This window comes from Aquarana catesbeiana, linkage group LG05, assembly GCF_042186555.1.
Source record: "Aquarana catesbeiana isolate 2022-GZ linkage group LG05, ASM4218655v1, whole genome shotgun sequence".
Taxonomy (NCBI): domain Eukaryota; kingdom Metazoa; phylum Chordata; class Amphibia; order Anura; family Ranidae; genus Aquarana; species Aquarana catesbeiana.
The window spans coordinates 57,413,885-57,430,898 of NC_133328.1; the positions used below are offsets into that span (position 1 = coordinate 57,413,885).

The 17,014-nt window shown below is 43.7% G+C and overlaps 1 protein-coding gene across 2 annotated transcripts in view; it reads left to right on the plus strand.

The window, feature by feature from the left end:
• Positions 1-17,014, plus strand: part of ARMC3 (armadillo repeat containing 3) — a 127,964-nt gene that overhangs the window by 81,140 nt on the left and 29,810 nt on the right. For both annotated transcript variants that reach the window (XM_073629765.1, XM_073629766.1), the window contains 2 exons: positions 6,418-6,667; positions 14,014-14,150. In XM_073629765.1, coding sequence (XP_073485866.1) covers positions 6,418-6,667; positions 14,014-14,150 — 387 coding nt within the window. The remainder of the gene's footprint in view (positions 1-6,417; positions 6,668-14,013; positions 14,151-17,014) is intronic.

Sequence of the window (17,014 nt, forward strand, 5' to 3'; positions counted from 1 at the left end):
TCACTGTGCCCATCTGCAACCTCACTGTGCCCATCTGCAGCCTCTCTGTGCCCACCTGTACCTTTCATTACAAACAGCGGGTGTCTCCCGCTGTGTCATGCAACTGCAGTCTTATGCCCCGTACACGCGGTCGGATTTTCCGATGAAAAATGTCCGATCGGAGCGTGTTGTCGGAAATTCCGACCGTGTGTGGGCTCCATCGGACATTTTCCATCGGATTTTCCGACACACAAAGTTGGAGAGCAGGAGATAAAATTTTCCGACAACAAAATCCATTGTCGGAAATTCCGATCGTGTGTACACAAATCCGACGGACAAAGTGCCAGGCATGCTCAGATTAAATAAAGAGATGAAAGCTATTGGCCACTGCCCCGTTTATAGTCCCGACGTACGTGTTTTACGACACCGCGTTCAGAACGATCGGATTTTCCGACAACTTTGTATGACCGTGTGTATGCAAGACAAGTTTGAACCAACATCCGTCGGAAAAAATCCTAGGATTTTGTTGTCGGAATGTCCGAACAAAGTCCGACCGTGTGTACGGGGCATTAGTTTGGCGGCTGTCCACTGTAACAAAGCCCCACCTCCTCCTCGTCAATGATAGACAGAACACTGATTCAGTTTCCCAGCATGGTATCAGTGTTCAGTGTTCCGTCTATCACAGACGAGGAGGCGGGGCTTTGTTACATGGATGGCCACCGAACAGTTAAGACTGCATGACAGAGCTGGAGACCCTCACTCGAGTATAAGCCGAGGGGAGCTTTTTCAGCATAAAAAATGTGTTGAAAAAGTCGGCTTATACTCGAGTATATACGGTACCTTATTTTAGACACAGTGATATCCTCACTGAGTCTCTGTGCTTCTCTATATATTGAGGGCAGATCATGGCTTGTAGAGGATCTGGCAAGGTGATGTACTTAGCTTACTAAAAACATTAAAACATTTGGCACCTTTCGGGGGGAGCGGATACCTGTCTTTGACATGCGCAGTAGGGTTCCCGGCGTGAAGCCGAAAGGCTACACTGCCAGGTTCCCCTACTCGCAATGGTGGCGGTAGCACCCGACAGCTGAGGTGCCGACATCGCTGGACTCCAGGACAGGTAAGTGTCTTATTATTAAAAGCCAGCAGCTGCAGTATATGTAGCTGCTGGCTTTTAATTTTTGCAGTGGTGGGCGGAACACCGCTTTAATGAGCAGATTTCAGCCTGGAGTGGCAGGCAGCAGCTTCAGCTGCCCACAGTTAAAATGGTTGCAGCCAGACTTAGTGGAGGGAGATTTCTGCAACATATTTGGCAAGTGCAGAATCACAGTATATATAAAATAATATGCAAAGTGGTTGGAGGGAAGCTTCAGAATGGCAAAGATGTTTTTCTTACAAATTATGTGAGCAGACTGCAGTTCCTCTTTAATTCCCATCTACAATTGTCAAATAATGTTTTTCTCTTAGTCAAGGTTGTCACATTCACTGCATCTCCTATTGTACCTTAAAGTGTTACTAAACCCACAACAGTAAAATCAGTCTGTATATGCAGTAAAGCATGCTTCTTATACTCACGGTGGACCCTCAGGGGTTATTCCTCTACATTGTGTAAAGAGGCTGTTTGATTCTGTCTTCCCTGATCCTCCCCTTCTTTTACTATCCCCAATCCATTTCATGATAGTACAGAGCCTTGGGAACACTCTGCACTTGCTCAGATTGGTGTGTATTGCTAGAGAATTTTTTACTTTGTTTGGGAGAGTGCATGTGATCAGCACAGGTTCAATCGGCACTGTCCAGACAGAGAGTCAGGAGTCCTGCAGCCTCATAGGACAATCAGTGTAGTATGAAATCTCATCCTACAAGCTTTAGGCAGACACTGATAGAAGTCACAAAGACTGCTATATACTGCTGATAAGAAAAGGTATTTAGCATATTTAGCAGTTTATATTTACTAAAACTATTGCATTTCCTTGTTCTGTGTACTGTAGGAGACCAGATATAGTGAATGCAGGGTCCTGGGTTTAGTAACACTTTAACTGATGACTGGATTAGCAGCATTCCCCCATCTACTGTATATGCTGTTATTAGAACTTGCTAGGTTATTTGAATTCTTAGCAAGTATCACCTGAAGATGGTATTGTGGATTAAGTTCCGTACAAGAATGGACACTTTGATTAATGATAGTATTTCAACAGCACAAATTAATTATCTCCGGCTCAGATCATTTGTCAAATTCTGTATTTAGCATGAAGATGAATCTGCTCATTTAGATAGTCGTGTGTTTAATATATGCCGCGGATTTCTGTTTTTCTGGAAAATAACATTTTTCTGTCTTACTTTTTAAAGGGAGTTGGATTTACCACATTTTTTCTATTCCTATATTTTATTATCACTGGATTTCTATGCATCATATACTGAGTGTTTACACATTTTTTTTATTTTTGTGTTTATATTGTACATTTATTTGTATACAGTGTTCATTTTCACAAACAAGATTATATATATATATTATAGACGTATGCTAGTTTTTTTATTATATGTATTTTCACTTTTTGTGCCATTCCATTATTTTTATTTGTCTGGTTATACCCAAGTTGATCAATCGATCAATCGCCTGCCCATACATGGTTCAAATCTCGGCCGGTTCAGCAAGAATCAAAGAATCTATGGTATCTCTTTTGGATAGAGTGGATGTGGATTAAAACACCCGTCAGGTTTTTATTTCTGTTGAGGCCTCCATTAGGGAGATTCACCTTCTCTATTTGTCCTGTTTTTCCCTGTTTACATTATCATTGAAAGTGGATGAAAATCCCAAATTTTGAGTTGTCCCCAGAACAGGAGTAGAGGGGAAATCTTAGAGGACACTAGTCTAGGGGGAGCACTAGTTCTGATGACAACCAGGGATCCCCTCACTTTGAAGGGCTTTTCTCTCACTTACTGTTTTGTCTATGGGGTAGAAAGTGAAAGGGAATTTTTTTCAGCATGACCCAGATGGTAAAAAAAACTTGACAAAAAACTTGACAGTGGTTATAATCCTCCCCTACTGTATCCAAAATGAGAAAAAAAAATCACATACATAAGTAGCATTACCCTCACAAGAGCCGATTGATATTTGGGCTTTTCTCCCTCTCTCACATCCAAGCAACAGGAATTTTCCACATTCTTCCCAGAGGCTCAATAATCAGTCTAAGGGACCTGATTTTGTTTTGTTTATTTTTTAAATTATGAATTTGGATGGGGAATAGGGATACTTGGGATGCCCAAAACTGAAGAACTTCAAACAAATAGTTGAGGACCTGCTAACGTCTCTGGCTACTATGAACTGACCCCAACTGCACTGCCCACCCCTGGGAGTGATATTGCAGCTAAATTAAATGATTAAAAGTTCTAAAATAAAATTGAAGTTGCAGGCGCGGCACCTGCCTGTGTAGCAAGCATCTTGATTGACCCAAGCTTTGTAGCTTTGGGGTGTGTTGAATAGAAGGTACTCACTTAGTCCCTTTAAGTAGCTCCTTGAGGCTGGGTTCACATCTAAGCAGGGGTCCGGTGCATCCCCATTCACTGTTTCAGGTCCGATTTTAGCCCAAATTTTTGGCTGAATTTGGACCTGAAACTGACCAAAAGACGCACAGGACCACTGTGCAAATTCGCAAGGGAGCCGCAGCGGAGATATGTGAACCAACTCTATAGAGAGCTGGTCACAATCTCCTGCTATTACGAATTGGATGCGGAGAACCCACATCCAATTTGCACTAGTGTGAACCCAGCCTGTATCCAGAAGGCTACTGTAATGGCCTCTCTGCTGTACAGGCTGATTCTGGTTCCCTGGATGTCTGCAGCTAAGCCTAGCTAAGACTAAGCTGTCTGAGGGTATGAGGCTTCCCGCTTCTCCATCTCTCTCTTCTCTGCGTCTTCTTTCCAGCGCCAGGAGCAGAGCCCCCCAGCACAGGGGTCCCTTCAGACGAAAAGGAACCCGGACTCTGCACCCCAGACTGTCAGGAGTATTTATGGGTTGTCCCCCCACCTTCTGGATCTTGCCTCCCCAGGGATTGGTGAGAACTCCATAAATATTCAGGCTGCAGCCTCTGTTCCTCCACTCTCTAAGTTCCAGAACTACCAAGAAAGTTCTAGAACCAAGGTGGGGGGTTTAACAGAGCTACAACCTTTGAAGCACTGCATACAGTGGGGACGGAAAGTATTCAGACCCCCTTAAATTTTTCACTCTTTTTTTATATTGCAGCCATTTGCTAAAATCATTTAAGTTAATTTTTTTCCCCTCATTATTGTACACACAGCACCCCATATTGAAAGAAAAACACAGAATTGTTGACATTTTTGCAGATTTATTAAAAAAGAAAAACTAAAATATCACATGGTCCTAAGTATTCAGACCCTTTGCTCAGTATTTAGTAGAAGCACCTTTTTGATCTAATACAGCCATGAGTCTCTTTGGGAAAGGTGCAACAAGTTTTTTCACACCTGGATTTGGGGATCCTCTGCCATTCCTCTTTGCAGATCCTCTCCAGTTCTGTCAGGTTGGATGGTAAACGTTGGTGGACAGCCATTTTTAGGTCTCTCCAGAGATGCTCAATTGGGTTTAAGTCAGGGCTCTGGCTGGGCCATTCAAGAACAGTCACGGAGTTGTTGTGAAGCCACTCTTCATCTTTCCCTCGATTGCAACCAGTCGTCCTGTCCCTGCAGCTGAAAAACACCCCCACAGCACGATGCTGCCACCATCATGCTTCACTGTTGGGACTGTATTGGACAGGTGATGAGCAGTGCCTGGTTTTCTCCACACATACCGCTTAGAATTAAGGCCAAAAAGTTCTATCTTGGTCTCATCAGACCAGAGAATCTTATTTCTCACCATCTTGGAGTCCTTCAGGTGTTTTTTTTAGCAAACTCCATGCGGGCTTTCATGTGTCTTGCACTGAGGAGAGGCTTCCGTCGGGCCACTCTGCCATAAAGCCCCGACTGGTGGAGGGCTGCAGTGATGGTTGACTTTCTACAACTTTCTCCCATCTCCCGACTGCATCTCTGGAGCTCAGACACAGTGATCTTTGGGTTCTTCTATACCTCTCCCACCAAGGCTCTTCTCCCCCAATAGCTCAGTTTGGCCAGACGGCCAGCTCTAGGAAGGGTTCTGGTCGTCCCAAACGTCTTCCATGTAAGGATTATGGAGGCCACTGTGCTCTTAGGAACCTTAAGTGCAGCAGAAATTTTTTTGTATCCTTGGCCAGATCTGTGCCTTGCCACAATTCTGTCTCTGAGCTCTTCAGACAGTTCCTTTGACCTCATGATACTCATTTGCTCTGACATGCACTGTGAGCTGTAAGGTCTTATATAGACAGGTGTGTGGCTTTCCTAAGTCCAATCAGTATAATCAAACACAGCTGGTCTCAAATAAAGGTGTAGAACCATCTCAAGGATGATCAGAAGAAATGGACAGCACCTGAGTTAAATATGAGTGTCACAGCAAAGGGTCTGAATACTTAGGACCATGTGATATTTCAGTTTTTCTTTTTTAATAAATCTGCAAAAATGTCAACGATTCTGTGTTTTTTTGTCAATATGGGATGCTGTGTGTACATTAATGGGGAAAAAAATGAACTTAAATGATTTTAGCAAATGGCTGCAATATAACAAAGAGTGAAAAATTTAAGGAGGTCTGAAATCTTTCCGTCCCCACTGCAGCCTCATTAAAAAAATTAACCCATGCTCCTCTGCCTGCAGGGGAGGCAAAGCTAAATTTACCTACTCTAGCAACAGTGTGGGGGCTACACATACATGCAGACACTAGGACCAATTTAGACAGGAGCCGGTTAAAGTGATTGTAAAGGTTCGTTTTTTTTCTGTTTTTTTCAAAATAACAAACATATTATATTTACCTCCTCTGTGCAGTTGGTTTCGCACAGAGCAGCCTCCTCTTCTTGGGTCCCTCTTTGCTGCTCCTGGCCCCTCCCTCCTTTGAGTGCCCCTCAGCCAGCAGCTTGCTACAGTGGGCACCCAAGCTGAGTCAGTGCTCCATGTATCCATTCAGACACGGAGCCTGACCTGGTCCCGCCCCCTCTCTCCCCTGATTGACTGACTGACTTTGATTGACATTCGTGGGAGCCAGTGGCACCACTGCTCTGTCTCAGCCAATCAGGAGGTGTGACTTGGATGGCTGAAGGGATCATGGACATGAGAGACTGGAGTGAGAAGGGGTTCAGGTTGGTAATTAGGGGGGGTGCTGGGGGGGCTGCTACACACAGAAGGTTTTTTATCTTAATGCATAGAATGCATTAAGATAAAAAACCTTCTGCCTTTACAACTCCTATAAGCTACCAGTATGTCTTTGGAGTGTGGGAGGAAGCCTAAGTAAACATAGGGAGAACATGCAAACTCCATGCATACTCTTTTCTATGCCTAAAAATGTGTTCTTTCTCTTTTACCCAGCAAAGTTGCAGAGGCAGATGGAGTCGCAGCATTAATTCATCTGCTGTCCGATAAAAGGGATGGAGTGGTTACTAACGCCTGCACAGTTCTCATCAACATGGCTGCACAAGAGTCTCTTCGGCTCACTATACAAGCTCAGGGTGTCATGAACGCTTTGGTGGAACCATTACAGTCCTCCAGCAGTCTGGTGCAGAGTAAAGCAGCGCTCACAGTGGCTGCCGTGGGGTGTGACGCAGATGCCAGAGCCGAGGTAAGAAACATTTGCAGACAAGACTGGGGATCCCCATATGTGGTGGAACCACGCTACCTTCTGGTCTTATAGATGTCATATGATTTAATTTCATTGACTTTAAGCTGTATGGAGTTTATCACTTTTCAGCTATGTTATAGCAGCTGTATTAGTTTCATCAACATGCTGAAAACAATGTACCCAGAGGAGGGATGAGCAGAGGGATAAATGTAAACTGATTTTGCTGCAGAATTGATGTTTTTTTGTTGAGCCTCCCTTCTTTTTTTTCAGATGGTATTTCATTTCTTCTATGGATGAGGTCTATTTGGAAATGTTTTTTTCATTAAATCCACACAGCTTTCACCCATAATTTATAGATTTTCTAATTATATTTCAACTTTCAACTTTCATTTTCGGTGAAAGTTGTGCACAACATACAGATCCCCTGCAGATTTTCTAAGTTTGCCCACTTACAAAGAAATTAAGGGTCTGTAATTTTATTATGGGTGTATCTTAAATGATAGAGACAGGATTTCAACCAAAATTCAGAAAAAACACATGCTATAAGTATAAGTTGCAGCTCAGTAAGTAAAATAAGTATTTGATTCCTAAGCAAAACGTGACTTGGTGGAGAAACCCTTGTTGGCAAGCACAGAGGTAAGACATTTCTTGTATTTGGTGACCAGGTTTGAACACATCTCAAGAGGGATTTTGGTCCACTCTTCTTTACAGATCATCTATAAATCCTTAAGGTTTCTTGGCTGTCGCTTGGCAACTCAAAGTTTCAGCTCCCTCCATACATTTTCTGTAGGATTAAGGTCCGGAGACTGGCTAGGCCACTCCATGACCTTAATGTGCTTTTTCTTGAGCCACTCCTTTATTGCCTTGGCGGTATGTTTTGGGTCATTGTCATGCTGAAAGACCCATCCACGACCCATCTTTAGTGTTCTGGCTGAAGGTTCTTATCCAAGATTTTACAATACATGGCCCCGTCCATTGGCCCCTCAATGCGGCAAAGTCGGCCTGTACCTTTAGCAGAGAAACAGCCCCAAAGCATCATGTTTCCACCTCCAAGCTTGACTGTAGGGATGGTGTTCTTCCTCCATACACAGCGAGTCGAGTTAATGCCAAATAGCGCAATTTTCGTCTCATCTGACCACAGCACTTTCTCCCAATCGTTCTCTGAATCATTTGGATGTTCATTGGCAAACTTCAGATGGGCCTGTACATGTGCCTTCTTGAGGAGGGGGACCTTGCGGGTGCTGCAGGATTTGAATCCATGGGATATTGTGTTACCAATGGTTTGTTTGGTGACTGTGGTCCCATACTTTTTCAAGGCACTGTAAATAAGTTTAGTGTTACATTTGCCAGCATTGATTGCTCTGAAGCATTTGTAGGCATTTGTCCTCCAACCTGAAGGTAGTACTGTGCTGTGGCCATCTTCAGGTTGGAGTATATACTGCCCATTAAAGCGGTTGTATAGTCTTTTTTTTTACTTTTACCTACAGGTAAGCCTATAATAAGGCTTACCTGTAGGTAAAAAAAATATCTCCTAAACCTTTATGGTTTAGGAGATATTCCCCTTGTTATGCGCCGCTGACTGCAGCGGCGCATGCGCACAGGGGATTCTCGGCTGAAGCCCGGCAGCTGCCGGACCTTGCCGAGTAAGAAATCTCCCGCGCGCATGCGCGGGAGTGATGACATCGCGGCTCCAGCCACTCACAGCGCTGGAACCGCGATACCCGGAAGACACGCCGAGGCAACATGACAGCTCCCTCGGCGTGGACCAGGTAAGATACTGACGCCTCGTTCTAAGGTAAGTATTTCATAATGAGCTAGTATGCGGTGCATACTAGCTCATTATGCCTTTTGCTTTACAGGGTTAAAAAAAAAAAAAAAATTTTGCGGGTATACAACCGCTTTAAGAACTTGCCTACTGGGCACTTTTTCCACCTTTCTAACCAGACCAATTTTCACCTTTCAGTGCTGTCACACTTTCAATGACAATTACTCAGTCATGCAATACTGTACCCATATGACATTTGTATCTTCTTTTGAGACAAATAGAGCTTTCTTTTGGCGGTAATTAATCACCACTGAGTTTTTTATTTTTTGCTAAACAAACAAAAAAAGACCGAAAATTTTGGGAAAAGAAAAACTTTTTTCTTTATTTCGGTTATAACATTTTGCAAATAAGTTATTTTCCTTCTTCACTGATGAGGAAGCACTGATGAGGTGGCACTGCTGAGGAGGCAGTGATGAGCACTTGTTGGCGCTCATGGGGCTGCACTGTTAATAAGGGCACTGACACAGCTGATCACATGGTAAAGGGCTGCTGTGATTGGCCCTTTACTCTGTTCTGTGATCAGCTGTGTTTGAAGGACACAACGGTCACAGAGTGCACCCGATGCACACTGCAGGAGGCACGCAGGGACGGGGTTCTGAGAGGACATCTATTGACGCCCTCCCAGAACTGGACGACCGCGCTGTAGCCGTCTTTTGGCTATAGCGTGGTCGGCAAGTGGTTAAAAGCTAATTGTTCCCTGCTATGGGATCCAGGCAGCCATCTTGGGGAGGACACATCTTATTGGATACCGAAATCCTGTGTGATTTGGGCAGTCATCTTAATGCAGAAATATAAAAATAATAGATTCTGCGTCATTTGGAGTAAGATAGGGACAGAGCCCCTCTCTAGTTAGGGAGAGCGTAGGAGTAGCTTTAGGGAGAGGATGGAAAGAGTAGGTTTCCCCTTACAGGGTGTTTCCTTTGTCAGCATCCTGGAGCAGGCTTCCACTTGCAGTAAGATATCTGCAAGGACATTTAGGTATCGCAGTGTGAACAAGCGGTATCATAGCCCCTCCTCTGGCATTTTGTGGTCTGCAAATATTACTATTGGAAAGTGCCTTGTGAATAAAAAGCGCCCTCTTCTGCCTGAAGATTTATAAAAGAGGAAAAATTTGGGACTTTGAGTGAAGCATGCAGGAACGCGTCTCCATCCCTATATCATAGCAAAGAGGGGGGATTTTCGGGACTTTGAATGAGGTGGGTGGAAGTGGCTAAATGATAAGTCGGTTTAGAAAAGGATACCTTGTCAAAAAGCATCACAGCATGACATAAATTCTTCTGCCTGAAGAAGTGTATGACCTGCAACATATGTGGTGCCATTGCTGTGCATTGCCTTAAAGTGATTGTAAATGATCACCTTGTAAAGCAACCCATTCAGTTTAAAATGGAAATGAAATGCAAAACATTTTTGTGTAGATATAAAAAAAACATTATAAATACCATTTTTCCCTTTTTTTTAATAAGTTATCACATTCCCTTTGTTCTCAGCTGCATAAGAGCTGGGGGGAAGAGAAGCAGCAGCACACTGAGCTTCCAAGTGAATGGCTGTGCAGCAAGGGCATGTCAGGACAAGTCTGATCATTGGAGGAGAGCATACTGAGTTCCCAGCACGGCTAGATAACTGACCGTGGGTGTGCTCTCCTGCTTAGCGTGGTCAGTATTTAATAGGAAAGCAAGGGGACTGGCAGGAACACTAGGGATTTCACACAAGGAAAGCAATATAAAGAGAACAGGAGACTTTCTCATACAAGTACATGGTACAGCAGGCACATATCAGGAATATGAAGTGTTGGGGTAACAAGCACTTTTTAATTCCGTGAATGGTCAATTTCTACAGTAAAGACAAAGTTTAATCGCTTACCGACCAGCCGCCGTCATTATACTGCGGCAGGTTGGCACGATCCTCTGAGCCATCGTAGCTATTCGTCGGCTCCTTAAAGCGGGATAGCAGACGTGCCCGCTGCATTGCGGGAGTGCCGATGCTCGTGGCCGACGGTCACGATGACCGCCAGCCATGAGCGATCGCGGGTATGAGAGGCAGAACAGGGACCGGTGTGTGTAAACACACAAATCCCTGTTCTGTTCTGTGAGGAGAGACAGATTGTGAGTTCCTAATAGCTAGGAATTACGATATGTCATTTCCTCTAGGTCAGCCCCCTCCCCCCACAGTTAGAAACACACACAGGGAACCCCTTGATCGCCCCCTAGTGTTAACCCCTTCCCTGCCAGTGACATTTTTACAGTAATCAATGCATTTTTATAGCACTGATCGCTGTATAAATGGCAATGGTCCCAAAAATGTGTCAAAAGTGTCAGATGTGTCCGCAGTCCCGATAAACATCGCAGATCGCCGCCATTACTAGTAAAAAAATAATAAAAATGCTATAAATCTATGCCCTATTTTGTAGACGCTATATATTTTGCGCAAACCAATCAATATACGCTTATTGCGATTTTTATTACCAAAAATATGTAGAAGAATACATATCGGCCTAAACTGAGAAAAAATGTGCTTTTTTTTAAAAAAAAAGAAATGGGGATATTTATTATAGCAAAAAGTACAAAATATTGTGTTTTTTTTTCAAAACTGTCGTTCTTTTTTTGTTTATAGCGCAAAAAATAAAAACCGCAGAGATGGTCAAATACCACCAAAAAAAAGTTTTATTTGTGGGAAAAAAAGGCCGTCAATTTTGTTTGGGCCGCGCAATTGTCAGTTAAAGTGACGCAGTGCCGAATCGCAAAAAATGGACTGGTCATTCAGCAGCCAAATCTTCCAGGGCTGAAATGGTTAAGCATCTGCACGTGTTTACTCAATTCTCTGGTGCACTGGTTAGGCCCCGCCTACAATCAGTAGTGAATGATCCCTATAGAAGACCTCTGCTCTCGATCCTGCTCCATCATCCATATTTGCTATACATTTGACGCATTTTAAATTAAGATCTTTGCTTGCATTCATCCTTTTCAGCCACTGCTAGAAAACTGTATAACTAGAGGGTATGATGAGGGTCAATTCCAGCAAAGCCAAGTACAGGAATCCAAAGAGATTCACCTACTAAAACTGCACTCCTTTTTTAGCAATTTCTGCATTTTATAGGTAACCAATACCTTAAAGTGATTTTACCATTCTGCATCTGCTCTAAGCTCTGATGGAAGTGTTAAGCATGTTTAAAATGAGAAAATTATCAAAATGATTTAAAGGCGCTTACTGTATAGGAAATCATTACAGCTTTCAAGGCACTGAAAGTCTTCCATCTGTCAGATTAGTACAATAAATCAATCAGTGGTAATCTGCAAGTACCCTGCAGGCGCAAATTGATGTCCTGTATTGTTGGCTATTAAACTGACACATTCATCGGTCTACCCTGATGGATATGTTTTTAAGGGAATGTGATGTGTTTTGCTTTTATTCTTACAAATCATATTTATTTTATACCTATAACTGCCACAAGTATGTTACCGGAATGTAATTATGCAGGTTGAGCTAGGTTTTCACAACACTGATAGCACATTTACAATTTAATAAGGCTACAACTAGATTAAGGCTCGGTTCACACTGCAGTGATGCCGGAAACCTGCAAATCCACTGTGGGCTCCCTCATCGAATGTTTCACACTGCCCTATGCGAACTGCTGGGAGTGTCAATAAAAAGGTAATGACACCCCCAAATCAGTTCGCATATCGCAGTGCGAACTGTCAATTCGCCACAGGAATCGGATCGCACGGGTGCGAACACTCATGCAATCCGATTCTGTTGCGGACCAAAAAAAGGGTCCTGTACGAGGTTGGTCCGAATGCAATGAAAATTCAGCCATACAATCTGCATGGCTGAGTTTGCATCGCACAGACATTGCAAGTGGTTAGCACTGCAGTGCGGTGCGAATCACATCTGATGTCTGACATCGCAGCAGTGGGAACCGGCCCTCAAGCCTAACTGGAGCTGACATGTTTTAAAGTGTATCTAATCCCAAAAACAGAAATTTAAAGCGGAAATTCACCTAAGAGCAGAAGTTCCGCTCCCCGCCCCTGCAATATCTGTAACATTTGGGATGGGGGAGCGGGTGCCTAGTTTTGACAGGTATCTGTTCCCACCATAGGTGTACGCAGCCTATTGCATTAGGGTGTGCACCCCAAAGCTCATATGTATGCATATACTGTATTTATAGGACAGTAGGGCAATGGACAGTGTCGGTAGAGCAGTGGACAGTGTCAGAAAGGCAGAGATTGGTGTCAGTAGTTTATTTTTTATATATTTGTTTATGATTACTTTTTTCAATTTTATAATTTTTTACAAAAAATTTTTTACAATTTTTTTATTACTATTTTTTACAATTTTTTTTAGGAGCTCCATTGGGGGCTTTGGTGAAATATCATGGGTCTAAACAGACCCCTGATGTCTCACTTTTGAGACAGAGAAAGGGACTAAGGACAGATATTCCCCAGTCCCTTTCTCTGCAGCCAAGCAGCAGGGGAAATGTGCCCAGCACAGGGTGATTAGGGTGTGCCCAGGCACACCTGGCACACCCTGTGCACACGCCCATGGTTCCCACTTTCGCTCTCCCTGCCTGCAACCTTCTGGGACACACCACAGCAGTGCCGGGACAAGGTCACCTAGAGCCCAGGGCAAACATGCCAAACTGTGCCCCCTCCCCCCAAGATGTATTAACAAAAAAATCCCCTTAATGTGCATGATTACCCCCTAAGCGTACTCCTCCCAGTACAAATTTGCCTTACCCCTTTGTAAAAATTAAGGTGATTTGAAGAAACCTGTGTTAAGAGAAATATGCTGGCTGCCATTTCTGATGTCTCTTTGCTAAAATACTAGTCACCTGGCTGTCACACTGGTACTTTGGCTTTAGGACTTTCAGAATCACTTGCAATCGCCTTGCACAAGTATAGTAATAAGGAATTGCAGCTTTTATTGGCTGAATGCTTATTCCAGGTCTGTTACCCAGAAGTACTGAAGCCAGAGTAGGCCTGGTTCACACCTATGCATTTTTTAGTGCTTTTTACAGAAACGCACTACAGTCCATTTAACATGGGTTCCTATGGGACACGTTCACATCTATGCTTTTTTCAGCTGTTGTGTTTTTGGAAAGGGTCAGGGACTTTTTTAAACACAAAACGGTGCATTTTTGATTCGATAGATTTCAATAGAGAAGCTGTAGGAAAGCATGTTGTGCGGTTTTTGCCGCAATTTTACCACAATTTGTGTTTTTTAATCTGCCCAACAACAAATTGGTCAAAAAAAAAATAAAAGCATAAAGAATACAAAACGCCTCAAAAAACAGGAAAAACGTGTGCAAAAATGCAAAAAGCACTGCAGATACAGATCAAAAACAAACTGCATAGGTGTGCCTTAGCCAGGCAACTAGCATTTTCAAAACGCGGTCAGAAATGGAAGCTTACTTATTATTTTATGACAGGTGCACTTTAACAAGTATATTAGAAAAAATAGGCATATAGTTTTGTCAATTGCTAACGTATTTGACATGTGTATAAGTAAACTTAAACATGATATCCAGTTTAGGAACACCGCGGGACTGACCTATCTTGTTAAATTTCTGAACTCCGATTATGATGAGGTTCGGAGAAATGCATGCTGGGCCATTGCTGTGTGTGGAAATGAAGAATTGACCGCGGCTGAACTCTATAGATTGGGGTAAGTAAAGCATTAACACTAATAGAGATTCATTGATGCGCTTCATTAAGTGCGGTCTTTAAATTAAAACTGTAATCCAAATAATTAAGCTAGATCCACATTTAATACTTGAATGGATGTGTTTTTATGTATGTTAATATTTTAAGCTTTATATGCTGAAATAAACTGCCAAGGTCATAATGATAGACTACAAACTATTTGTATCTTAAAGTACAAATCCACTTTTATCAATTAGAGATTAAATTGCAGGATAGACCACATTTTCCTTAGCTGCTATTTTCTCATACTGTAAGGCTAGGTTTCCACTATTGCGACCTGAAAGTCGCAATTTTGCCACAATTTTGATGCGACTGGAAACAATGTCTGTGTATTCTTAAGGTCTATGGACCTCAAGTTGCTTCAAAGTGGGACCAAAGTAGTGCAGGGACTACTTTGAAGTCGCTGCGACTTGAAGTTGCTTAGATATGAATGGTACTCATTGGAAATCAAGGGGAACGACTTGTCATGCGACTTTGCAGTCCCAAGTCGCATGATAAGTCGCACTAGTGGAAAGTAGTAGTAGACCAGTCTCATGATACAACCCCTAAAGCAGGGCTGGGACAAGGGGTGGGCAGGAGGGGCAGCTACCCTGGGCACTGTGGTATCATGTTAGGTGGGGGGGACGCACCGTGAGGAGATTGAGGGGGGAGGAGATTTCTTTTGGAGGAATTTGGGGGGCAGCAGGGAAAAATAATTGTTCTAGGAGGGGGAATTTGGGTGTGCGAGTGGTGATTCAGGAGAATTTCTGTTGTGAGGGGGGTAGGAGAAGAGGATTTGTGTTAGGAGGGGGGGATTTGGGGGCTTTGTGCTAGAAGAGATGATATGGTAGAAGGTGGGGGGATTTGTGCTAGAAGGAGATTTCAAAAAAGGGCGGGCTCGGGGCGCAGAGAGTGCGCTCTGATCCCACCCAATTGTGTCACCATAGTGAATGAATTTTCGCTATCTTCACACTACAGTGCCTCCCTGCCAATCAGGAGGCAGATTGGTGAGACCTGTTTTCCGATTGGCCAAAGCGCCAGGCAAACCTATTGGATGCCTAGTGGTGCTCTGGCAAGCAGAGGAGGAGGCATGAGAGGAGCGGACACCTCCGCCGCTGCTGCTGCCCGAATGTGGAGGAGAGGAGGAGAGTGGAGACACAGAGGATGCTCTTCAGCCCGGTAAGTGCCGGACCTCTCGTGGGGGTGGGGTAGGGGTCTAGAGCTGTGAGCCCCGAGGGGGGGTGGGGGTGTGCAAGTGCCAGCTGCGTGCCCCGAGGTGGGGTGTGCAAGTGCTATATATAGTCCTATATACCCTATCTCTAATGCTCACCTATATACCATATCTCTAATGCTCACCTATATACCCTATCTGTAATGCTCACCAATATACCATATCTGTAATGCTGCCCTATATACCATATCTGTAATGCTCACCTATATACCCTATCTGTAATGCTGAGCTATATATCCCGATCTGTGAGGCTGAGCTATATACTCTGTCCTGTGACGCTGAGTTGTATACTTCTGACACTATGGGTGGAAGCAAATGGAATACAGGGGAAAGAGTGGGTGGATTACATAAGGGGTGGGGCTTATGAGAAGTGGAAGGGGTCAATAAGGAAGGGCGGGGTCTGGCGCCCCCCATCCGAAAACTTCACCAGCCGTCACTGCACAAGAATAAAAATGCAGAATGGTAAAGCTTACTTTCCTTAGATTGGGTGGCTGCATTTGTTTTCTTTAATTTTGCAAGCTAAGAACACTTTCAGCAAGTACAGAAAATGCCTGTTGGTCTTGTCAAAAATTCCGTGTCCTTGTCACTTCCTGTAAACTGCACCAAAGCATATCATCCTTCTAGATATCTTTTATAAACCAACAGTTGCCCTGCAACCCATGTATTGGAGATGAAGTGATATAGGTCCGTGTCAGGAGAGCAGCCTAGGGTGACAACCATGGCTCCCTTAGGCCCCTTTCACACTGGGGCGGTTTGCAGGCGGTATTGCGCTAAAAATAGCACCTGCAAACCGCCCCTAAACAGTCTCCGCTGTTTGTTCAGTGTGCAAGCCCGAGGGCTTGCACACTGAAGCGGTGCGCTGGCAGGAGAAGAAAAAATCTCCTGTCAGCCGCATCTTTGGAGCGGTGAAGGAGCGGTGTATTCACCGCTCCTGCCCATTGAAATCAATGGGACAGCGCGGCTATACCGCGGTAATACCGTGGCTATAGCCGCGCTATACGAGGGGTTTTAACCCTTTTTCGGCCGCCAGCGGGGGGTTAAAACCGCTAGCGGCCGAATACCGCGGTAAAACAGCGCTAAAAATAACGCTGTTTTACCGCCGACGCCCCCTACCGCCCCAGTGTGAAAGGGGCCTTAGTGGAGGACAAGAAGTGACACCCAGGGACAATAAATGTGTTTTTGTAGAATTACTGGGTGAAAATAAAGCAAAATAAGCTTGAAGAAAGAAAATTATTGCAGCTACCACACCAAGGATCAGAAAGCTGCAATATATTACATTTTTGTTTTTTGGTTTTAATACACTTTAATTAAAGGTTTGCTTTAAATATGTAAGCATTCCTATTGGGTTTTAAAGAATATGTAACCAACCCCTCACCTTGTAAAACAACCAATTCTGTTTAAAATAGAAATGAAAGGCAAAACATTTTTTGTATAGATATAAAAATATTATAAATACTTTTTTTAAATAATTTTTTAAATACTTTTTTAGAAGTGATGACATTCCCTCTGTTCTCAGCTGCATAAGGGGCTGGGGGAGGAAAAGCAGCAGCACACTGATCTTCCCAGTGAAAAGCTGTGCGGGGGGGGCACAGGGCATGTCAGGAAATCATTGGGGG